At 46.3% G+C, this 10,185-nt stretch overlaps 1 protein-coding gene across 1 annotated transcript; it reads right to left on the reverse strand.

Annotated features, from left to right (window-relative positions):
* Positions 1 to 3,380: 3,380 nt before the first annotated feature.
* LOC119277618 (putative ataxin-3 homolog) lies at positions 3,381 to 9,536 on the reverse strand. The gene is made up of 2 exons (XM_037558901.1): positions 9,085 to 9,536; positions 3,381 to 4,360 (listed from the first exon to the last, which is right to left on the reverse strand). Exons 1-2 carry the CDS (start codon positions 9,358 to 9,360, stop codon positions 3,620 to 3,622), a joined length of 1,017 nt encoding a protein of 338 aa, XP_037414798.1. The 5' UTR covers positions 9,361 to 9,536; the 3' UTR covers positions 3,381 to 3,619.
* Positions 9,537 to 10,185: the final 649 nt, after the last annotated feature.

The following is a 10,185-nucleotide window of genomic DNA, read 5'->3' on the forward strand; positions in this document are numbered from 1 at the left end:
GGGGGGGGGTACCCATCTAGGGGAGTTACTTGTCCGAATACGGCCCCTCTGTGGAACTTGAATTTCGGTTCGGATAGTCCATTTCGGGGCATGCATGGAACGACGTGGCTCACAACCCACTTCCCATCGACAACAACCTCCCCTCTCTCCCCTGGGCACCCGAACCCGTTGCCGCTACTACTTTGTCCTTGGCGCTGGGTCACTCCTAGTGGCCTCGCCGATGTCCCCACGCCTCGTTGTCACTCGTCGCGGCACCCATCTTGCCCTCGGATGCTGGTTGAATTCAACTGATTTGATATGCATTTTCAGACAACCGATAGATAGCAAAACCGAACCAAAAAATGGCAACAAAACTATACCAAACAAGCGCATGATCCGGTGCAGCCCATTGCCAGCGGCAGCAAGGACTCACCGGTTGACCCTACAAACCAGCAACGAGCCTACATGAGGTGTCCACCTAGAAGCAACCTCATGCCATGATCAAGCTCGTGACGGCCGATAGCAAAAGGAACCGGAGAAATGTGCACGTCGAAGAAACCGGCTTGATACACACAACAAAGGGGACCATGAGAGGAGGAAGAACCAAACATGATGCGCCTTAATTGGGCCGTCTCTGCTGGCAGTTGCACTGACACTGTACCTTTTTTTTTCCAAGAACACTTGTATTACTCAAATAATAATGTCATTACAATCATCAAGGGAAATACCCAAGACTTCGTCTGGACCAGATCCCAGCCAAGTCATAGTTCGCCCCTCAACACGAGCAAATCTAGCCAAACTATCACTAGCTTTATTATGATCTCTCACAACATGAGTAACACAAGTTTGCCTAAGACCCATGAGAAGTCTTATTTCATTCACCAGAGCAGCATAAATTGATCGATCGACTTCAGCAGATGTGACCATGGCCACTGCCAAGCTTGAGTCCGTCTCGATAGCAACGGCCAGTTCAGATCTTTGTAACGCCAGAGATAAACCTTTCATGATTGCCCCTAGTTCCGCTTCAACCACATCTCTGCAAGAGAACAACGCTCTGCATGCCGAGAAGATGATCCCCCCATTGGAGTCTCGTAGGATCATACCAGCACCCGCATTGTCAGAGTCAACAAAAGATTGGATCATACCAGCACCCGCTCTGACACTGTACTTTGTAGACGACCCAATCCCAATCCAATCCATAATTGGATCGCACATCGGACGGCAACCCGGACGCGACAAGCGGCGAGTCCCCTGTGGGCTGTGGCTGTGGGGCATCCCTCCGGCGGGCACGCCAAAAGCCCCCGGGCGATCGATCTCGAGTGAGAACCGGCCGAACGGCCGGGCTATGATGGCCGCCGGTAGACGTCGCTCTCGGTCCGTCTCAGGTCTCTGGTTTAGGCTCGGCCCACACACGTACATGCGCCAGCTCGTCCTCCCAACAGGAGCTGACACGGCGGCAACACATCAAATTTTATAGTCAGTTTGGCACCGGATTTCTCCGTTAGTGTGGCACACTTGGGTGAGCGAGCACTACCGTTTCTCTCTCTCCTTTCTCCCAGTGGAAGAGGACCGTATTCTTCTACGTCCCACGGCACGCGATAAAGCATGATGTAGTATTATTCATGGGCCCATACTGTGCCGGTGATCCGTCTATATGAGGATAGAGGTACCTATCTATCTTGTGCACAAGAAAATGCCACGCGCGATATACGGGGCGAGGTATGTCGACCTGCGACAGTGATCCGGTGAAGAAGATGCTCTAGAGGTCTAGTCATAATAACAAGCAAATAAAAGCTTTGGTTACCTTGAGATAAGGCTAGTAAGACCAGCCGTACAATTTTATTCTCCGTTCAATCCACAAGCTGCAGAACAGAAGGTGTCATCGCACCGCAGAGTTAGTCGGCCTACGCGCATGAACGGGGCGGATGCGCGCCATCGCGGCCACGGATCGGGGAAAGGAGCGCGCATCCTGTGACTCCTTTTTCACGTCAACGTTGTGTATTTTTCTTTTCTGGGAATCGTCAACGTTGCTCTCGATCGAGTCCATTTGGTGCGACAAGGACGGAACCTGGCCGTGCATCCATCCGGCCCTGACCGTGGGTAGAAACCACGTGGAGGTTCTCGTGCCTCCATGCTTAGTACTGATCCTTTTGGCGACTTGTCAAAACCCCACTATGCCCGAATATGTGAGTGTTTTTTCACAGGTCATATGCACGTGCCCGTGAACTATTTTCTAAGAAATACACTACATACGTCCACCCTTTTTTTTCGAAGAACATACGCTCACCCTTATGAATACACGCACACATACCTTGCCCACCTAAGCATCGTTTAAAGTCTAAGCCTACAGATCCTGAGATTGACGAAATCATCACAGACATGTTGCAGTCGGCGTCACTGCCCTTGAACTCTGCTCTCCAACGTGCAGAGGACGAAGGGCACGCCGTGGCAGGCAGAGCACCCAGCACGGCAGCACCCCGTCATCCCGTGACGGAGCAAACGATTCGCACGCGCCGGTGTCCCTTCCTTCCCTGCCCAGCACTCCAGAGCCCACCTAGCTCCTGACCGGCCAAGGAAAGCATCTGGTTGCGACTCGCGAGCAGCACGCCTGGCTCCCGTCCCGTGACCCGCCTGGGTTAAGTACGTACGGATACGAGGCCACATCACGCCACACGGGCGCGTGCGCTGCAGCCAGCCGGGCAGACGTCCGTCGTTCCCGACTAGGCACGCCGACGCCCGAGCCACCGATGTGCCCGACAGGTTGGGAGGTCGTCACGCCGCGGCCAAAAAGCAGGCTGTGCTGTGCCCTGCGCGGCAGGGCTGGTAGCTAGCTCGTCACGACGGCGTTCTTAAGCTCTCACCAGCGCTGTTCGGGGCACGTACGTACTTGGCAGGCCATGATGCAGTGCAAGCGCTGTAATTGTTGCTTCGCGGTTCGTGCGCATCGGTGCTTCCTCCTCCATGGTACACCATCTCCATGTCAACGAGCACTTCTCAAAATTACTGCACGTCACCATTGCCTCGTCGTCTTTGGCGTCGTCTTCTTGGTCCATAGAGTCCCTTTCCCCGGTGGGCAAAACGAACCTGTGCCTGATGTACACCTCCAGTTCACCATCCAAGCCATACCTGTCTCTGCAGGACACACAAGATAATATATTCGACTAAATTTTGTTAGTGCGTACATGTAATAACACGACGATCGTCTATGATTCCTTTTAGATCCACCAGCGGGATGGGGATCAGCATTTCTTCCATACCCGTACAAAAAAAATGTGATCCTTCATACTATATAAACATAAACATCATATATTCAAAGAGAAGCTGATCAGCAAAAGAGGAAGTATATCAAAATCAAAACGAAGCAAAACCTCCATTTGTCTCTATGCAGTTTTCATTTCATATAAAAAAAGGAAGTCTCTATGCAGTTTCCACACAACCATTAACAGAAGACAAAGTTCAAAATCCAGGCAGGTTCAGACTGAGGAGTATACGGCACTCCGAAACTACTACAAGTTCAGAACAACATTGCCCCCCGCGAGGGGCGGTTTAAACGAATCACTGGGGTCCCTTTTTCACTTTCTGTCTGTATAGTCCAACACAGTTCCAGCCCGAATGGAACAACCTAAATCATCTTTCATCACTATCTTCTCTCTGAAGGGGGAGACCTCTCCCTCGGGTAGCTGCCTGGGGCGGGCCCCTCTATGGTATCGCTGCCCGGCTCGCTTGCTTCAGCTTCATTAGCTCCTTGCTCCACCACATAGCTATCTTCGCCGACTGCGTCAGAGGTAGTTACATTAGCTCCTTGCTCCACCACATAGCTAGGCTGGGGCCTGGATTCTTCTTGAGGTGCACTCTGGCTGCCAAATGGGCCCCCAGCGTCCATCAGGCTGGCAGCTATAGCGGCGTTCAGGTCAGCTTCTTCCTGCTGTGCTGCGATGATGTCCATTTCACTCATGCCTGCTGACTGACCACCAAGCTGAGAGACTGCTCCCTGATGAGTGGGTGCTGGCACCTGGTTACAAGAGGCTGTTATCTTCCGGGCATCTTCAGGAGTCAGCCACTGCCCGAAACCATTGGAGCCTTCTGTCGCCATGGGACACTCTTTAGGGAAATCGCCCCTAACAGCAAAAATGCTCCAGCCTGCCCCCTTCAGGGTGTCAATGAAAGCTGAGAGGTAGAACTTTGACAGATGCTCAGGAGCAGGGTAGAGACTGTTGAAGTTATACCACTCCTCATTCACCTTCCTGATGCAGAACCAGTGGTCCTGAAGGTGGCAAATGAAAGCAATTTCTAGCTCTGGGTCAAATAGGGATGACCCAGCTGCTGGGGAGTCAAGGGGAAGAACTTGGAGGTCCCAGACTTCCAATGCCTTCTGCAGAACCTGTAACATGAAATTATCCAGGTGAGAATATGATCTTGGGAGTGCATTGCAACAAATAACAATAAATTTAAAATTCACAATGCATAGAACTTGTAGTAATAATAATAAAAAAGGAATTTCCTATTTACTACCCCAAGCATCAAAACCTACAACACAGCTGTATCCAGTGAAGCACATGAACTCTACATACACATGGAAATAAATATAGATGATTTTGAATATGTAATAATCTTCCTAAACAGACGCTGCCATGGGGGATCCAGATTCAGCACACAGGTACATGAACAAATGCTTCTCTAAACGGAAAAACTTATTCAAATGAAACCGGATCCTAAATCCACACAGAAAACCAATATGAAGTTGAATACGTAACTTAGATTACCAAAAAAATGCTAAAATACAATCTCCTGTAAGAGATACGTAAATCTATCATCTGTAGTATACTATCAGTGGCATACTGGCATATGATGTTCTTAAGACTCAATCAGTATATAAATGCAAGATAACACGTAAACTTAGGTTTATCGGAAAAACATTAGAAATAATCGATCGCTAGTATGGGAAGAAACTAATTATGTTCAAAACTTCTGTATAATGGTAAAAAATTGAAATGGGTATATAACCATTGCTAAATTTTAACCATAGTTAAAAAAGGCGCGCCTAAGCGAGCGCTTAAGCGCGCCTAAGCTCTAGGCGTTGGCAAAACGCATTGCGCATAACTACGCTTAATCTATGCATAACTGCGCATAAGCATGCGCTTTGGTCAGTAAAGCACAAGGCGGTGGCAAAACGCACAATTAACGCCTAGCGCTTTTTTGAACTATGATTTTAACTGTACTACTGAGAATGCAAATACCACATGTAGAAAGACGGAGAACTTGTTTAAAATAAATATTTTGTTAGCCAGATGAGGAAACAGACGATAATAGGAATTTAGCAAGCAAATTGAACTGTATGGTTAATGTTACAGCTGTACACTTCAAACCAATGACAACTTCATAGACATGCAGCCCCAGTGCATGTAGCTCCCGCTTGCGCAGGGTCTGGGGAAGGGTCCGACCACTTTGGGTCTATTGTACGCAGCCTTTCCCTACATTTCTGTAAGAGGCTGTTTCCAGGACTTGAACCCGTGACCTCATGGTCACAAGGCAGCAGCTTTACCACTGCGCTAAGGCTCCCCTTCAACTTCATAGACATGCATGGAAGATAAATAAGGCTGACAAAATAACAATATCATATGTCGAGTCCCTAAATCCTTTAGTGTTACATACTGTAAAAAAAAAGATTACTTGAATAAAGAGTGGTTAAATACTCATATTATTTGTAGTTGCATTTCGGATCAAATCATATTCCAGACCAGATACAAAGACTTAAAAATACATATACACAGTAGCATTCTTGTCCTTCCATGATTTTATTTTTAATTGTTTGCATTGCATGGTGTGGTTCCTAGTAATGGGCACTGAGAATCAAAACACTCAGCTGGTTGTGTTATTGACTAGAAAGCACCTTCTCCAATTGGTATACTAACAAAAGCAGATTCATATCACACAAGCAAAATGATGTAACTACCAGGCTTGACCAACAAACTAGACCACTGCCAGTTAACTGACTTGGCAAATTGTTAGTATTTTTATTTTGTGTCGTCACATATTTTGCTGTTGTATATTTACCTGAATTACAAAATAATGTGGATATTACTAGAACTAGAGATAGAACAGAATACAAATGCAAACACATCTCATGTTCTCATTTGCACATATATATATAACCGTTCACCTAAGAATTCATATGATCATAAATTTACCTTGCAGGATTGATTCAAGACTTCGAGTCAAAGAACTGACCGTCATAAGGTCAAACCATTTAGCAAGTTTAATACTAGCTAACATAATTTCAGCACTATTCACGGATAAGGTGAAACCTAGACAGCTATAGGCTTGAATTTGCTCTTATCACGCAGAATAAATATTGAAAAATCAGCTTTAAGTTATTCTTAACATAAGAAATTCAGTACAACAAAACTGTAGATCACAGCAAAATTAGTAACTAGGAGTCCACTTGAATTTATTCTACAAGCAAGCAAATCAGGACACGCGAAAACTCAAATAACAAAACCGCCTAAAAGCATATGGAAAGTACACAAATATGAACACGTGTAATCGCCACATAATTAATTAATAACTACAGATCTGCTTGAAGTTATTCTTAACACAAGCAATTGAGGACACGAAAAAACTCAAATAACAAAACCAACCAAGAGCATGGAGTACAGAAAGTACATAAATGTGGACAAGTGTAAGCACAGCAGAATTAATTAATAACTACAAATCCACTTGAATTTATTCTGAACACAAGCAATTCAGGACACGACAAAACTCAAATAACAAAACCGACTAAGGCACGCCGTACGGAAAGTACGTACATGTGGACAAGTGTGATCTCAACAGCATTAATCAACAACTATGAATCCGTTTGAATTGATTCTTAAGGCAAGCAATTCAGGACATGGCAAAACTCAAATAACAAAACTGATAAAGCTACGCTTACGGAAAGTATGTAGATGTGGACACGTGCAAAAACAGCAAAACTAATCCACTCGAGTTTATTCTTAACACAAGCAATTCAGGACACGACTAAACTCAAATAACAAAACCGACTACGGCACGGCCTATGGAAAGTACATACATGTGAACTGATCTCAACAGCATTAATCAATAACTACAACGCAAGCAGTTCAGGACACGACAAAACTCAAATAACAAAACTGATAAAGCTGAGCGTACGGAAAGTATGTAAATGTGGACACGTGCAAAACAGATGAACTAATTAATAATTAATAACCACAAATCCATTTGAATTCATTCCTAGCGCAAACATTTCAGGACACAACAAAACTCGAATAACAAAAGCGGTAAAGCTATGCGTACGGAAAGTACGTACATGTGTACAGGAGCAAAAACAGCAGAATTAAGTAATAATTACAAATCCACTTGAATTTATTCTTAACACAAGCAATTCAGGACACTACAAAACTCAAATAACAAAACCGACTAAGGCACGGCGTACGGAAAGTACATACACGTGGACCGATCTCAACAGCATTAATCAATAACTACAAATCTGTTTGAATTGATTCTTAACGCTAGCAATTCAGGACACGACAAAACTCGAATGACAAAACCGATAAAGCTACGCGTACGGAAAGTATGCGAATGTGGACAGGTGCAAAAACAGCAGAATTAATTAATAACTACATATCCACTTGAATTTATTCTAAACACAAGCAATTCAGGACATGACAAAACTCAAATACAAAACCGACTAAGGCACAGAGTACGGAAAGTACATAGACGTGATCAAGTGTGATCTCAACAGCATTAATCAATAACGACAAATCCTTTTGAACTGATTCTTAACGCAAGCTATTCAGGATACGACAAAACTCGAATAACGAAACTGATAAAGCTATGCGTACAGAAAGTATGTAAATGTGGACAGGTGCAAAAACAGAAGAATTAATTAATAACTACATATCCACTTGAATTTATTCTGAAAACAAGCAATTCAGGACACGACAAAACTCAAATAACAAAACCGACTAAGGCACGGAGTATGGAAAATACATAGATGTGATCAAGTGTGATCTCAACAGCATTAATCAATAACGACAAATCCTTTTGAACTGATTCTTAACGCAAGCTATTCAGGATACGACAAAACTCAAATAACAAAATTGATAAAGCTACGCGTACGGAAAGTATGTAAATGTGGACAGGTGCAAAAACAGCAGAATTAATTAATAACTAGAAATCCGCTTGAATTATTCTTGGCGCAAGAAATTCAGGAGACGACAGAACTCAAATAACAAAACCGACTAAACCGTCATGTACGGAAGGTAGATAAAAGTGGACAAGTGTAATCACAGTAGAATTAATAACTACAGATGTATCATGCAGACACATGCATTTGCGTAAGCCAAGTACGTAACCTCGAGAAGTACGTACAAGCCATCATGAGATCTCTTGCCATTTTTAATACAACTACCTAAGAATCAACTCTAGACAGCTTTTTCAAGTAATGCAAAAAGAGCAAGCCTATAGGAACTATTTTTCTTAATACATTGTACTCCAAGCCTAACAAAGTAACTTCACTAAGTAGCCGATGGCAATGCCAATGGCTAGAGATCCATATGGTTCCCACAGTATATGCCTTGGCTTTGGCGGGGATGATATGGCTTCACCTACGTTCATGGATCAATGATCCACAACTGTGGTGCCTCCATGTGTGCCAATAAGAACACATGGATTATGCATTTCCTAGAACTCCAACTATTACATATGAATAAACATCACTTAAGCGCAGGTAGGATTATGCATGTCAAGACTATTAGACAATGGACTATACATTTCCTAGAACTCCAAACATCACTTCACCATAGGTAGGATTATGCATTTCAAGACGGACATCAAAAGAAAAATACACATGTTATTAGATTCAAAACAACAGGGCAACATACAGAATTAACCTAAGGCAAAAGATGGACCTGTTCTAGACTGAAGCAACGCGGCACATCAAGCATCGATCTCAACGAAACCTCCTAAAATTGCAAGGCACGACAACCGCAGGTCTTGAACCATGTCGAACCTATAGGGCGGCAGACATAATAATAAACCTAGGGCAGAAGACCTAGGGAAATAAAGAGGGACGGGAGAGCAATCTACCTGGATGCTGAAGTCGCCGCCGAGGGAGACGTTGTGGGAGCCCTCGCCCTCGGCGAGGAAGTCCCCCGCGGCGACGGTGGCGGCGCCCTGCGCGCCCTGCAGCATGACCTGGCGCTCGCGCTGGTCGAGGTCGGCGGCGAGCGCGGCGAGGTCGAACTCGGAGAAGAAGGGCCCCTGCAGGGCGGTGTTGACGCAGTGCACGGCGCACAGCTTCCCCTCCTGCACCTCGTGGTACAGCAGGCCCCCGTTGCTCGCGCCGGCGGCGGCGGCGTCCATCCCTCCCTCTCTCGCTGCCTCGCTCGCGGACGGACGCAGAACCTCACGGGCGACTCCTCCCTGTCTCCGTGCCGGCCGCGCGCTGCCTCTGCGCTCGCCCCGACAGATTCGAGCGATTCTTGTAAGGGAGAGAGAGGGAGGAGGGGGAAGGGGTAACCGAAACCGATGGGGGAAAGGAAAAGGGGTGGGGGGTCGGGGTGCGGGGGGAGAGAGAGAGTTTGAGTGCTGTTTGGTTTGGGCCCAGTGGCTGACGCGGAGGCCAGAGGCAACAAAAGGCGTTCGTTGGTTGCCCACGTGGACTGCGAGGTCCTCCCGGGGGGCCGCGACCCGGCCGCCACGTGGAATTTCGACGAAAGTTTTCGCGTCACTCGGCTCCGGTTGTCACTCTGCTGCTGTGACCAGGCTGTCTTATCTTACCATAAATCGTGCACCGCCTGCTGCGTTACTCCGTTTCAGTTACCACTGCTCCGGTTTCGATTTTGAAATTTCGATTTGGTTCTTCCTTACTCGCTAAGTATTCGTAATTGAAGGGCGTTTCATAGGCAGGACCACCACAGGTGGCGTTTGCGATCATGGGTATCCCCTTTGACTAGGGTTTCATGTTATCTTCGGCGGCGTCTACGTCGGTGCCTAGTAAACTTCCCATTTCGGCATCCATCTTGCCACTGAAGCTCTCGAGCTAGCGAAGGGGTGGTCTAGTGGCACTGCCCCGGCCTTGGATAGACGGCGATTGGTTTGGTAGGGTGGGGTTCGGCTTCTCTGCCTAGAGATTGGTCTGCTAGGGTTTTAGCATGGCATGGCAAACAGGGCTCCTTGTTCGGCACG

Source organism: Triticum dicoccoides, chromosome 3B (assembly GCF_002162155.2).
Source record: "Triticum dicoccoides isolate Atlit2015 ecotype Zavitan chromosome 3B, WEW_v2.0, whole genome shotgun sequence".
Taxonomy (NCBI): domain Eukaryota; kingdom Viridiplantae; phylum Streptophyta; class Magnoliopsida; order Poales; family Poaceae; genus Triticum; species Triticum dicoccoides.

Excerpts from the sequence above, each read along its gene's own strand:
- LOC119277618 (XM_037558901.1), bottom strand. The coding sequence starts at position 9,360 with ATGGACGCCGCCGCCGCCGGCGCGAGCAACGGGGGCCTGCTGTACCAC. Across the intron at positions 4,361-9,084 it reads GCGGCGACTTCAGCATCCAG|GTTCTGCAGAAGGCATTGGA; the intron begins GTAGATTGCTCT and ends TTCATGTTACAG.